The sequence below is a fragment of the Gobio gobio genome (assembly GCF_949357685.1).
Source record: "Gobio gobio genome assembly, chromosome: 1".
Lineage (NCBI taxonomy): Eukaryota > Metazoa > Chordata > Actinopteri > Cypriniformes > Gobionidae > Gobio > Gobio gobio.
In genome coordinates this window covers 12593027-12607999 of record NC_137097.1, presented here as the reverse complement: position 1 = coordinate 12607999, position 14973 = coordinate 12593027, and the positions used below count along the sequence as shown (strand labels likewise).

The window sequence follows — 14973 nt, the reverse complement described above, 5'->3', positions numbered from 1 at the left end:
TTATGAAATCATGATCATTCTCATATTGATCTTTTTCTTCCATTTCCTTTAGTACTTCACACTCCTCTTTCAACTGCATCAGGTCTAAGGAAAAAAATACAAAAATTAACCAATAGCACAACACAACAGCCATCAAAACCATTTAAGCATTAACCCCTAGAGGTCTGGCATGGCACTTTTTTCTTATCAGTGCAAAATAGACTCAAAATACTTTTTCATACAGGCAAGTATTATATACATCATTATAATCTGTTAAGTTTCTACTTCTATTTTTGTACTCTTCCGTGTGGTGTATAGGTTGTCGACCCTGGTTAAGGTTATTTAAGAAATGTAATTTCGCCAAGGGCTGTGACGGTATGGGAATTTTTCTTACCGCGGTGAAGAAGCAACTAATCTAGCGGTTTGTCGGTTAACCGCACGAGAGTTTTCATGTTTCGTGACAGGAAAACCAACATGTTCACTTTGTCTGGTTTCTGCAAGGATCTTAACGGAGTGAAAATGTTGCTTGCAGAGCTGAATACACGCTCAGGGGGAGTGCTCGTAGCGCATATAGTCATATTTTCTGGCAACTTTCATCCTATGCAATAAAATGTATTTATTTCTCTGTTATGTATAGTATTTCGATAGCAGCATAGTCCATCCAAACATTTTGCCTTATACTGACCAACAGATGTGAAATTGATCTACAATACACACAAGCTATACAATGATCTCTGAGCCCGTTTCTCTGAGAGCAGCCTGTGGGGAGATGGAGACAGATGAAGCAGCCATACAGTCCTGGTGCCACAGATGTTCTGCAAGGGCATTTAGGAGAGGCGCTACTTCACCAAGCCCCGCACTCACATCACCTCCCACTCGGAAGACCAGAAGACCACACACCTCTTGAAAATGTGTTATGTCACTCTCTGTCACGTCTGTGTGCATAAATAAGTCAAATTTGGTGCCAACCACCAATTTAACCACTGGATCTGAAGATTCGGTGATCCGTGATTTCTGATTTGAAAGATCATCAAAGGAGCCTCGATCAGTGAAGGAGAACAGGAAAAGGATGGCATCCACCTGTTCCTTACATGACGGTAACATGTGGTCAAATCTTCGCATGGCACTTTCCCCACAGTCCCAAAGCTCAAAGCGGAAAAACAGCACACGGCCACTGTCCTTTAGTCTCACAGGCCAGAAGACCGCTGTTGTCTCTATGCCTGTGGTCTCATAATGCATTTTGGGGAGATCGAGGCCAGCGAGACGGGCAGCAAGAGCACTCTTCCCGACTCCAGTCTTACCCGAGATAAGAACCTTGTAGCGAACGATGTCCACATTCATATGAGGAGGCATCATCGGCGCCTCCAAGAGCCTAAACTTTCGCCGTGTCTTCTTGTGCAGTATTTTGCTGAAAAACTCTCTGCTGTCTGCACAGCGGTGCCAGTCCGACACCAATATGGATCCAAGTGGGATAGCCATTTTAATTGAGCTAAATTAGGTAAATGAAGAGACTTGTGCTTTATGTTATGATATCAAGTAACTTATTCTGGGCGAACGCTGCTGCTGCTGATTGTGTGAAAGTCTTCGCTGCTGCTGCTGACTTTTATACTGGCGCAGCTCGGAATGTTCGCCGGAATGTTCGCTGGAATGTAGCTCGGAATGCAAGCACTGTGACATCATGAGCCCTGTGATGTCACACCGCGCAGTGGAGCCTCGATCGCTGCTTTCACAGATGATCAACTTTACAGCTTCATACAACATATCATTTTGTTCTTTTCACGGGTGTTGTGTGTCAATTTAAAGTATCGTGTGTGTGATATGCTTTATTATATTTCGCTGTTATAATGTGCATTAGTTTATTATGGCCATTGAAAGGAGATTATCATGTCTTTAGACATGCAGTGCTGCATACATTAGCTTATTTATGATTAGTTGCTTATATTGATGTCCTTTATGTATATTTAATTTGTATTTCTGTTTATTTGTCAAATCGCTTGTTTTGAGGTATTCTGAAGTTGTAAATAACTCAATACTCATGCGTATAGAACAGAGTAACACATCTCGACCCTTACAAAAATTAGCCATGATTTTACTACAAATAAAACAAAACAAAAAAACACATGGTTATTATAGTAACCACAAACTTTTTGCTACACTTCCATGTTTTTTAACCAGTTTAACCATGGTATTTGTATTAAAACTGTGGTTATTCAAATGGTAATCAATACGCCAAAAAAAAAACATGGTTACTATAGTAAACCCATGGTTTATTTTCATACTGTTAAACTTAATATGACATGCCCATTTTGTTTCTTATTATTAATCTTTTAAAATAGTTTGCTGGATATTCAACCTGTGTTTAATGACTTTGGTAAAGTTGGTTTTATATTCACACATTGGGACTTTCGTACTCAATATCTCTCCATTGGCGCATGTGGAAAGATTTATATCAGTAAAGTATTCTTACCTGTCAGTCTACTACAAGCCATTTCTTCTTCCTTGAAATATTTGTTTTTCAGATGTGGATAAAATCATTGTTTCCTATGGACTTGGTCTGCATTCCTGGGAACGCTTACAAAAACGTCATATCCATTTATGCCATGGAATTACACAAAGTGAGCGATGCGTTTGCCGCAAATGTGTGATTTTCCCCTCAATTGCACCTTCTGCACAAGTTGAAAAAATATTTGTGACTTCCACAACAGAGTAGCAATAGTAGTTATCCCCAACATGTTTGATGATGGAAAAAATGGCAGAAATAAGTGTTTTGTAAGTCATCATGCGAGTAATATTAGCTTCACTTTTGGTGTGCACACACCATTAGGCGCTTGATATTTACTTTTTGTAATGATTATGATAGATTTATTAAAGCAGCACTAGGTAACTTTTCAACCTTCATAATATATTTTCAAGACTCTTGTGATGATACATCGACTTACAATAGGTTGAATGACACGTGAATGACACAAAATTCGACTGCTTTACAGCATATACGTCACTTCCTTTATTTGTCTTGCCTCAAGCTATAATGCAAATCGATTTTTCAAATTTGAAGATTAATCTATGGTAGCTTGATATTATATTGACGATATATGGTTATTATCTACCACTCAAACATTGAATTGAAGTATCATATATATTCTGTAAAACGGTAACCAATAGACTAGACTACTATAATGACGCTGGCTTGTAAACGTGAGCATCGCGATCATTTGGCGTTTGAAAAAAAAATTATAAACATAAAATGTATTAATTTATAAATTAAAATTATATTCATATGACATGCTGAAACATATGCCACTGTACCTGGGATGAAGACATTTCACACGCCACGCAAGCAGAACACCTGCATGTGAACTCCTGCAGTGTTCAGGACTATCATAGTTGTCATGTCAACAAATGCACATGTGATGCATCCCCTGATGTAGGATGACAGAGTTTACGACAGTAGTAGAGGACAATACTGTTTCCCAACTGTAGGGGGACCCCGAGAGCAAAACCTACCTAGTGCTGCTTTAATTGATTGATCAAGTATACACTTCTCCTGTCTAATTTGGCTTTCTTTTTTGTTTTCCTTATCCATTTCTATTATATCCAGTGTTTTAAAACTCCTTGGGTTAATGTGTACAGTAGCGTGTCTATGGCAACAATAGAATTGTATTCATTATTTTATAAATAATGCATTTGGCAGACGCTTTTATCCAAAGCGACTTACAGTGCCCTTATTACAGGGACAATCCCCCTGGAGCAACATGGAGTAAAGTGCCTTGCTCAAGGACACACTGGTGGTGACCGCTGGATCGAACCAGCAACCTTCCGCATATCAGTTCCATGGTTTAACCCACTGGACCACCATCCCCTTGCTCAAAGACACACTGGTGGTGACCGCTGGATCGAACCAGCAACCTTCCGCATATCAGTTCCATGGTTTAACCCACTGGACCACCATCTCCTTGCTCAAGGACACACTGGTGGTGACCGCTGGATCGAACCAGCAACCTTCCGCATATCAGTTCCATGGTTTAACCCACTGGACCACCATCTCACATAAATAACATTTAAGGATAACGTTTTTTTTTTTAATGGATTAGGGAAATAGGGTATCTTTGTCAAAAATATTGCTTCATAATTAGCCCCCATTAATTGCAAATGCATAAGACACCTTTATGATTCTTAGAAATTAATATTTTTACCATGAAAGATTTATTTAATGTTTAAAGCCGTCTGAGACAAATCTTGAAATCCTAAAAGATTTCTCTGATCCTAGGCTAAAATCAGAAGTCTTTGATCCTTAGTTTGACATGTGCACCAACAACCGATTAATGACCGTTGCGATCAAATTTTACCTCGGACAAAATTCTGGCAGTGTCAGAAGATTTGAGGCACAATCCTGCAGTGTGACTTCTCCTAGGACGACCGTCAAATCAAGAACCAGTAGGAGCGCAGAACCTGATGACGCATTTCGTGCGACAACATCAAATCACAACAGGGAACATGTCGAAAAGAGTCAGGTGAATGAAAAATGCCAGCGCTTGTTTTTGTTGTTTGCTGAACGCTACCGTTGTGTCTGTGAATGCGGCTCACCGTTACCGAACGTGTCACGGATTGATGACGTAAAACTCAGTCCGTACGAGTCTCTTGCTTGCGTTCGTTTTTCCCGTCTGACTGTCGTACAGTCTGACATAATGACAACGGAGATCCTACAGTGTGACATTACATCAGGGATCATGTTCGTACAGTCTGACAAGCAACATTCGCAGAGGATTTAGAAAAATCGCACAGTGTGCAGGACCCTTTAGATAATAATGTGTACACTCATGAATTCAGTGTATAAGTAAAACATGTTATATCTTTACACCTTACAGTTACAGTATTTATACATACCTTACAGTATTTTTTAAAATACATACTGAAAAAAATGACAATGCGATAAAAAAAAATATTTTTTATTACTATGATTTAAAAGAGAATTTAAATAAATGTAAAATGTATTTTTATAGATGTAGGTATTAAAGCTTTTTATTTAAATGTAAAGAAACCCTGGAGGAATGCGCTGTCAAAGAGCCCTCGCCGTTGTGGGGAATCCGTGGTCCCAGCGAGCAGCTGAGCAGATTCTGCCGCCATGGACACTCGAGCCGGTGGGATGGACTGACTTAAAAACCTCAAAATTAACATTAGCAAAATATTACTCCTTAAACATTAGAAAGGAAGACTATTTCAAACTCCATATGTGAAAGTACGTTTTATTTAGCAAAAGGCATTATTTGCCAGCATTATAACAGACCTCTGTATACATTAGAATGTAACTGTATTAGACACAACAAATGAAAAGGACAGAGGTGTAGAAAACTAGTGCATCCAGAGATACAGGAAAAACTCTTTAACAAGTAAATTATTTTTTTAAACGCAATCTGGGTGCTAGTGGCATTCAGTAACGCAATCCCAGTAAATACTAAGTGAACACAAAATCTGTGTTCTGGAAAATTTCTAAATTTGAGAAGTATTACAATAGACTGTAACAATATTAGTCACAAGAAGTGAAATAAAAGACAATAAACAGTCTCTTGTGCATCCAGAAGATTTAGACAGCAATCTGGGTGCTAGTGGCTTTCAGTAATGCAATCCCAGTAAATACTAAAATGAAAATGCAATTCTCCACTTCACTGGGAAATTTCAAATCTTGAGCTCAGTGTTTAATAGGGCAACTACAGCAGTCACAACAACTGAAAAGAACAGAAAATAAATTGTATCGAGCTCGTACATCCATTCTTCTTACTCCTTAATCAGTAGCTCATTTTTTAGACTCAGCAATCTGGGTGTTAGTGGCTTTGAGTCATCCAAACCCAGTAAGACTTTTTGGATGAAGTTAAAGGTGTGGGTCAGCTCTTTGGGGTAGTTGAGATGTAATGCATATATCAAACCAAACATCAAAAGAAAAGCATCAGCCAACCTGGAAATGTCCCTTAGAACAATGTCACCTTCCAGCACTTCAGCAATTCCAGCAGGGTCAAACTGAACAGTGGAACTCGAGTCTCCATTCACCTGCTGACAAGAGCTACAGCTGAATCTGCAATGTCTGGCTCATCCGCCTCTTCAGTCTGAAAAGCATGAGAGAACTTCATGAGCATAATCAGATAAATAACATTACAAGTCAAATGAGATGTATAAAAACCTACATTCCACATCTTGAAAAACACAGAGTCATCTTCGCGCAAGTAGACAGGGAGGGCTTGAAGTGCAGCTGTACGTCTGTTGTTAATATCATAGTGATCCGGAACAAAGACAGAACTGTCTTAGTGATGCAAGAGAAAAGAAATATCTATATCACCTGTCACTTAGTGAAAGATCACTAATGTGGTGTTTGCGTATTGCACTGGCAAAGCATCTGTCAATTGAACAGAAAACATTATTGCGATGTAGTTTAGTGCACTAATCCCACGGCAAAGGCTCTGATCTAATTACATAGGTCGTGCGGATTTCAGAATGAATTCCACAATGTTCACGCAAGCAGCGCATGATTCAGAGCGGCTCTGATCACACACTCACACACCACCATCACTGCACGTGCTGTGAGTTTACCTGCATTTTTGTCTACTCCTGTGTATCCAAGTGGCTTATATTTGGTTCTTGCATTGATGTGACATGACATTTGTAGCGATGTTGCACTTTGACAGTCAGTTTGAGATGTAGAATACATTATTGTATATTTGGATAGTTTACTAAATAAAACTTTACTCTTATCATAATTGTGTTGTTTTAAACCCCAAACATTTAACTGAGAATATTCTTCATTAACAATTATTCAGTTATTTGTAAATATGCAATTTAATTGTAAAAATAAATAAAAATTCAAAGTAGTTTTGATGTAGCTGGCTACATTTTGGTAGTAACTTTTTCAGAAGGGTAGCTTGACTGTAGTTTAAAGGGATAGTTCACCCCAAAAATGAAAATTATCTCATGTTTTACTCACCCTCAAGTCATCCTAGGTGTATATGATATTCTTCTTTCAGACGAATATAATCAGAGTTATATTAAAAAAGTCCGGGCTAATCCAAGCATTATAATAGCAGTAATAGTTGCTAGTTAGATACTTGTAGTGTATCTAACTACTTTTCCAGAAGGGTAGCATGACTGTATTTTAACTACTTTAATGTATAAGTTGCTTGTAGCTTGTCAAACTACTGTTTCAGAGTAGCTTCCCCAACACTGCACATATAACACTATTATTTACCTGTTCCACAGAGTATCAGAGTTGTACTCTCAAGTTTGCTCTTTATATTGGCAAGAAATAGCCTATATGCAACAGTATGAAGAAACATTATTGTAAGTAATTTTCAGAGCAGTACATCTGATAAACTTCTTCTTATTCTGAGTGATGTGACCGGCACGACAGGATGAGTTGAAGGGCGTTTCAGGGCTTGTTTTTACTCCTGAACAAAAACCCCTAAATATTTAGTGTAATTTTTCATTTGATTTTCATAAACAAAACGAAAAATAAAATCAAAACGTTTCTTATTTCTCATTTTTAGAAATACGTTAGAAACTGCAGTTTTTAGCCTCCTTGTTAGTACGCTCCTTATTCAGTTTTCCACCCCATTTATCTAATATAAGGAAAATAAATCAGAGAGGACACAATCACAATTAACTGTACACTATTTTATTAGTAACATATTGCAAAATGTTAATTATTGATTGTTGCATATTTTTTTGTTTGTTGAGTCTGTGGCTCTAAAAAGGTTTAATTAATTGACAAACGTTTATTATTTTTGCTCTTTAGAAAAATTGCAACAAACAAAAATGGGTCTGTCATTGAAAAAAGTTCCCAACCCTGTACATGGTTTCTGCACACAGAACAGAATCTCACATATTAGATGTGGTTCAAACTCTTTCTCTTTCTTTGGTAATTAATTTTAGCACATCAATGGCCAACACGTGTTTAAATATGTATTTCAACTAGAATTCAACTGATATGTGTTGTATTATCTGTATGTGATTGTCTATACACATCTGTGACTTGAGCATGGGAGCAGGACTTTTATTTTGGAGTGGTGTTGTGACGTCATACGGCCGCGCCGCGCTCGTGCATCTGTTGTGTTTCTGCTGAAGAAAGGTTTGTGTTTTAAGCTTTTAAAGTGCTTACATCAATGAAAACTGTCCAGACAATGTTATCGTTTTAACAAGAACCGTTAAATGACTGTTTGATTATTGAACTTAACATTATAACGCATTATCTAACATTAATGAACTTTATTCTGTGTAAGTAAAGCCCAATCCATACATGAGGAACAGAAAAGATCGCATTTCTTTCAGTTTATCAGTTTATATCATAAACATGAATTCGGCCACTGGCGGGTAGAGATGAGAGAAACCGAGCTTCTGAAACTCATCACAGGCTCAAAATCAAGTGGAGGTGGAAACATTTTCTGTGCTTTGTTCATTAAATAATCGTAATGAATTTAATCCTTTGTAAATTATCATTTTGCGTGTAAGATTACAGATAACACATTTAAATGTTTAAGTGTTTATTCAAGTAAACAACCACAACAATCTGGCCAAAGAAAAGGGTTTAAATGCATCATTGATATATTTCTACATCACTATAGGACATCTGTACATCTGTGTTTGTGGAACTAATGGTCACTCTTTTATTTGTTAAACACAATCCAGAATCCACTAAGGACACACTCCACTTCATTATAGAGAAAACAATACATTAATACAAATATATAATCATAAGCTGGGCCATTCCTGTTATACAGTGACTTTTCTGTCTCTATGATTTACTTATATTTTCTATAAAATGAGTCGCATATTTTTTTTTTTTAAAATGGCTTAAATTACATATTTTGGCCTTCTTTATCACTTAAACAGATATAATAGACATTAAAAATACAATATTGTGTTTACACATCTTTTTATTGATGTATGCATTCAATCGTATCATGTCCTCGTGCAAAGTATTCAACTTCCTCAAGAACTATAAACCATAAAAACATATCTGTATCACAGTTTTAAATTCCAGTTGGTGTGCGTCTGATGCCGATTCAGAGTCCTTGTGGTGTGTGTGTGTGTGTGTGTGATCTAACAGACACCCAGTACCAGCGAGTACAGCATTGTTTAGAAGCCACAATAAACTCCAGCAAGTCATTTTATGCAAATTCACAACCCTTTCTACAGATCAAGTATTATAATGCAAAATATCAAATTGGAGAGTTTTACGGCACTGATACGTGAAATATGAATGACAAATGAATAACAAAAATGATCTACCGGTCAATATTGAGTGTTTATGTGTTCCAGTTCTTTACTGGAAGAGAGGGCGGATATAACCTGAGGAGATGTGGGAACTTTAAAGTCCAGGTGTTGAGACACACAAACTTTTCCTGGTGGTTATCTGTGTGTGGTGTCCGACTTTGGAATGGGTTGGGGAAACAGCTCAAGCAATGCCCAAATATTTATCGATTTAAAGCAAGATACAAAGAAATTGTGTTGGCAAAATATAAGGCTGAAGGAGGGATCGTGGTGTTGTGATTAGTGATGATCATAATTGTTCTTACTATTTATATTGATATTATAAATGGAGATATAATTATAACTGAGCGGAATATGACTACATAGATAGTAAATAATGGAGAGTAAATAATAATAATAATAATGATATTATATGATATATATGACCACTATATTGTAATCTACAACAAAATTGCACTATAAAGTCTTTGCACCGGTAATGATGTTATTATTATTATTGTGATGTAGTGGAGATTGTAATTACTATTATTGTCATTATTGTTATTATTTTTATTAGAAAACGATACTCGGTTACTTAACGTAACCTCGGTTCCCAGTATTGCGTAAGTTCCTTACGCATCGGGAAAGTATTCTTTCTTCGAGATTTCTGAAAAACCCAAAATTATCCTTAATTTTGTAACATTGTCAACGCAGTGCGGCAGCCTGGCAGACCATAGCAGGCTATTCCAGCGTGCTATTGGCTGCTCTGCTGGCAACTGCAGCAGCCTATCGGTGAGCCCGCGTGACGTGGCGACCAATGAGGGCGCTTCGCGCCCACCTGGCCTCATTTGCATACAGGTGGGGCGTGGCCACGTGTATATAAGCGGCGCTCACGGGCTGCATATTCGGTTTTCGTAGTTCTGAAGCGTAAAAGCCCGCGGGGCGCACGGCAAGGAACGCAATACTCGTTCCCTCTTCTAGAGAGAACCGAGGTTACGTTAAGTAACCGAGTATCGTTCTCTTACGAGAGGTTCTCTCGTATTGCGTAAGTTCCTTACGCAGCGGGAACATATTGTCAACGCCGTGCGCGCCTCGTGTACAGCATATGTATCCCAGGGAACCGGGGACCATAACACTGCTCGGGCAGGGTGGCCCGTAAGGAAAACGGGCCACCACATATACAGACACTTCATTCGAACTGACGGGTGGTTACGACGGGTGGTTACAACACCCTGTCCCATGAATGAGGGAACGGCACCTGCCGGTCTCCTTCAAATTCACCACACCTTGTCTTATGAGCGAGGGAGCGGCACCGCCGGTCACCTTCGAACTCACAACAGCTTGTCTCGTAAATGAGGGAACGGCACCGCCGGTCTCCTTCAAACTTACGTAAGCATAGTACCGAACTTGCTACCAGTACATGAGCTGTGTCTGCACAGAAAACACTGGGCAGAGCTAACAGCCCTACTGAACTGATAACACTTTCGCCTGTAAGGCAGGAACTTCCAGATTATAGAATCTCACGAATGTAGACGGAGAGGCCCAGCCTGCCGCCATACAAATGTCGTGGATGGAAATCCCACTGGCCCAAGCCCACGAAGAGGCCATGCCTCTAGTGGAGTGTGCTCTGACACCTATTGGGCACTGCAGGTGTTTGGAAGCGTAAGCTGCTGCAATCGCGTCCACTATCCACCTGGACAGGGTCTGTTTCGAGGAGGCGAGACCTTTAGTGCGCCCTCCAAACGAAACGAATAGCTGCTCAGAACGCCTGAAGGCGGTGGAGCGTGTGACATAAATCCTCAATGCCCTCACAGGGCAGAGGACATTGCCACCGTCCCCCTCGTCGGATGCTGGCAGAGCCGAGAGGGAGATGATCTGCGCCCTGAAGGGAGTGCCGATCGCTTTGGGGACATAACCATGTCATTTGGACCGAACTCCATACACGTCGGGCTCACTGAGAGCGCGTGTAGATCCCCCACGCGTTTTACCGAAGCCAGAGCTATCAGAAACGCGGTTTTTAGCGAAAAGAACCTCGGTTCCACGGCTTCGAGCGGTTCGAAGGGATGAGCCTTCAGGGCCTCTAGGACCAAGGCCAGATCCCATATAGGAACCGACTGGGGCCGCGGGGGATTCATCCGCCTGGCTCCTCTGAGGAAACGGATGACGAGCTCGTTCCTTCCTGGCGTGCTACCTAGCGTCGTCTGGGCGAACGCTGCTATAGCCGCCACATACACTTTGAGCGTGGAAGGGGACCTGCCCAGTTCCAAAAGCTCCTGGAGGAAGGAGAGCACCCGCTGGACCCCACATTGCTGTGGATCCAATCCCTTGGAAGTGCACCACTTAGTGAACACGACCACTTAGAACTATATAACCGCCTCGTCGAGGGGGCTCTAGAGTGCGAGATCGTGTTCATAACCCCTTTGGGCAGGTCAACGGGTATCCGTTGGTCACCCATACATGCAGAGACCATCGCTCTGGATGGGGATGCCAAACTGACCCTCCTGCTTGAGAGAGGAGGTCTGCTCTCAGCGGAACTGGCCAGGGGGGTGAGTGCGACAGCTTCACCAGCTCTGGGTACCAAACCTGGTTCTCCCAGCGCGGCGCTATAAGGAGCACCGGGCGGCGCGTCTCCCTGATTTTCGCTATGACCTGGGGCAATAGGGAAATCGGCATACAGCGGGAGGCTGGGCCAAGTTTGGGACAGCGCATCCTCGCCTTTGGATAGAAACCTCGGGCAGCGGGCTTTCTCTTTCGTTGCAAAGAGGTCGAGCTCCGCTCTGCCGAATAGGCGCCATACCAGCTGGACTGTCTGGGGGTGCAGGGACCATTCGCCTGGGAGAATGAGGCCCCTGGACAACTTGTCCGGGCCCACATTGAGGAGGCCCGGCACGTGCGTGGCTCTTAGCGAGCGCAGCAAGCTGTGTGCCCATAGGAGCAGGCGTTCTGTCAGATCGGCCAGACACCTGGACCTGACACCGCCTTGCCGGTTCACGTAGGGGACCACCGTGGAATTGTCCGACCGGACCAACATGTGGTGTCCCCATATAAGAGAGAGAAACTGCTTGAGCGTGTTCTCTACCGCTATCATCTCCAAACAATTTATGTGTAGGAGTTTTTCCCGGCTCGACCAGAGGCCCGAGGCCGCCCTGCCCTCGAAAACGGCGCCCCAACCCGAGGTGGAGGCGTCCGTCGAGATAATCTTGCGGTGTGAGATGGCTCCCATTGTCACTCCCCGCTGGTACCAGTCGGCTACTAACCAGGGCTCTAGGGCTGAAACGCAGCCCTGAGTCACTCTGATCCGAAAGCCTCCGGACGCCCATGCTCTGTGAGGCACTCGGGCGTTTAACCAGCGTTGCAGCGGGCGCATACGCATTAGGCCCAGCTGGAGCACAGCTGCAGCTGAAGCCATACGTCCCAGCATCCTCTGAAAAAGCTTTAGAGGTGCGATTTTGCACGGCCGGAAGTACGCCGCCATGCGCTGAACTTGGCGCGCGCGTTGGGGTGACAGGCGGGCTGACATTGCCACAGTGTCCAGATTCAAACCCAGGAATGAGGTTGATTGCGTGGGCACTAATGAGCTCTTGGTCCAATTGACCGTGAGCCCCAGGCTGTCCAGATGGCTGAGCAGCACTGCCCTGTGGGCGAGGAGCTCGGCCTCTGACTGTGCCAGGATGAGCCAATCGTCCAGATAATTCAACACTCGCATCCCTTGACTTCTTAGGGGAGCGAGGGCGGCGTCCATGCACTTCGTAAATGTACGGGGTGCTAGCGAGAGGCCGAACGGAAGGACGGTGTATTGATAAGCCTGGCCGTCGAAGGCAAATCGTAAGAATGGCCTGTGACGCGGCGTTATCTTGATTTGAAAGTATGCGTCTTTCAAATCTAGGGAAATTAGCCAGTCTCTCGGGCGAATATGCGCGAGGATCTGCTTGGTCGTGAGCATCTTGAACGATCTTCTCATAAGAGCTTTGTTCAGACGCCTCAGATCCAGAATCGGTCTGAGTGACCCGTCCCTTTTTGGCACGAGAAAATACCGGCTGTAAAAGCCTGACTTGCTCATAGAATGGGGAACCGGTTCTATAGCCCCTTTGCAAAGCAGTGTAGCTATCTCCGCTCGAAGTAGGTGTGCTACTTCCTCGCTCACCCTCGTCTCTGTACGCGCAGAGAAGCGCGGAGGACGGCGAGCGAACTGCAGAGTATAGCCGTGCTTTACTGTTCTCAGCACCCATTCTGATACACCTGGAATGGCTTCCCACGCTCTCGCGTGTGCCACACGGGATAGAACGGCCTCCGGGCTCAAAACGCCGCGTCCCGCGGGTTCGATGGCCCGTATGTGAGGGGCGGGCGCAGAGCGCGCGCTCTCTGTGCTGTGGGCCAGCTGATCGCTCGCGATGGCTGGCCGCCTTACACACTGTGTCTCTGCCGCATCGAGCGGGGAGTACCCTGTGTGTGGCCCTACACTCATCGTCTCGACCACCCCGGGCGGAGAACGAATGGTGTGTGGCGCGGCGCCGGGGGCAGAATGTTCGCGAAAAATGTGTGAGCGCGTTTGAGCGGGCACAACTCTTACGCGTGGAACATGACAGGTTAGTAATGGCTGTGTGACAGCGCGTGTGGTGGTTAGGCGTGGGCGCAAACAAGCGGACACGTGACCTAACTCTGGCACTCGAGCGGCCGGTGGCCGCTTTATGTGAGTGAGAGACATGGGACTTGTGGTGCTTGGGTGCAGGGGTGAACACAGAAAAGTGGGCACGTTTACTGCATTTAACACACATACGGCTTGAGCCGTGCCACCAGACAAAATGCATCTTTTGTGATTTCTCTGGTTCGCCGTAAAAACGGCGTTTGTGGGCAGGCGAGAGGGCGGTTTTGCCGGCTCGTTGGCTGCGCGAGAACCATCTGCAGCTGCCACAATGGTGGGGGCTGACAGGAAGAAGAGTTTTGACGGTGGTCCGGCCGCGGCGGGACTCAGCCGTCGTTTCCCCCCTCTGGCTAGGAGGATTTATGAGGCTCGGACTTCAGCGTGATCCTGGGCCGGGGACCCCGAGGGGGAGGCGGCTTGCCTCTGCTCGAGGAGCGCGATCTGGCGCAGCGCGGAGCTCGGTGCTGGCTGGTCACGAGGACGGCAAGCAGCGGAGCTGTTGCTAGCGCCGGGGCGTCGAGGCAGAAAGAGGTTCATGGCTTGAGTCGTCTTCTGTACCTTGGAAAAACGATCGAAGATCCCCTGGACCGCTGGGCCGAAGAGTCCGGAAGGAGAGAGCGGGGCGTTGAGAAAAGCTGCGCGCTCCGTTTCTCGCATATCCGCGAGCGTGAGCCAGAGGTGGCGCTCAGCTACCGTGAGAGTGGCCATAGAGCGTCCGAGGGCCTGTGCTGCCGCTTTGGTAGCGCGAAGGGAGAGATCCGTCGCGCTTCTCAAATCCGTGATCAACTCCGTGTCTTTGCTTCTCTCGTCCAAGTCGCGGAGGAGATTAGCTTGGAGGATTTGCAGCACGGCCATAGAGTGCAGAGCAGACGCAGCTTGACCGGAGGCAGCGAAAGCGCGGCCGATCAGCGATGACGTCATTCTGCAGGCCTTAGACGGGAGGGCAGCCTTTGAGCGCCAACCAGAGGGCGGGCAAAGGTGCGCTGCGACCGCCTCTTCCACCGGAGGGATAGCGTTGTAGCCTTTCTCAGCCGCGCCGTCAACTTGTGAGAGCGTCGATGAAGCATGAGATGAGACCCTCGCGGAGAATGGCGCGTTCCAGGACTTTGCGAGCTCCTCGT

General features: G+C 44.2%; 2 protein-coding genes across 2 annotated transcripts in view; one reads left to right on the top strand and one right to left on the bottom strand.

Moving 5' to 3' along the window:
- Nucleotides 1-699: 699 nt before the first annotated feature.
- Nucleotides 700-1458, bottom strand: LOC307135458 (ciliogenesis and planar polarity effector 2-like; the record flags this gene model as incomplete). Its single annotated transcript, XM_079831927.1, has 1 exon — nt 700-1458. The coding sequence occupies one exon, from the start codon at nt 1456-1458 to the stop codon at nt 700-702; it is 759 nt and encodes a 252-aa protein (XP_079688053.1).
- Nucleotides 1459-8071: 6613 nt separating this feature from the next.
- LOC307116973 (uncharacterized protein) overlaps nt 8072-14973 on the top strand; it is a gene marked incomplete at its 3' end in the record, with an annotated part of 32086 nt that continues 25184 nt past the window's right edge. Inside the window, exon 1 of the mRNA XM_079801593.1 lies at nt 8072-8089. The remainder of the gene's footprint in view (nt 8090-14973) is intronic.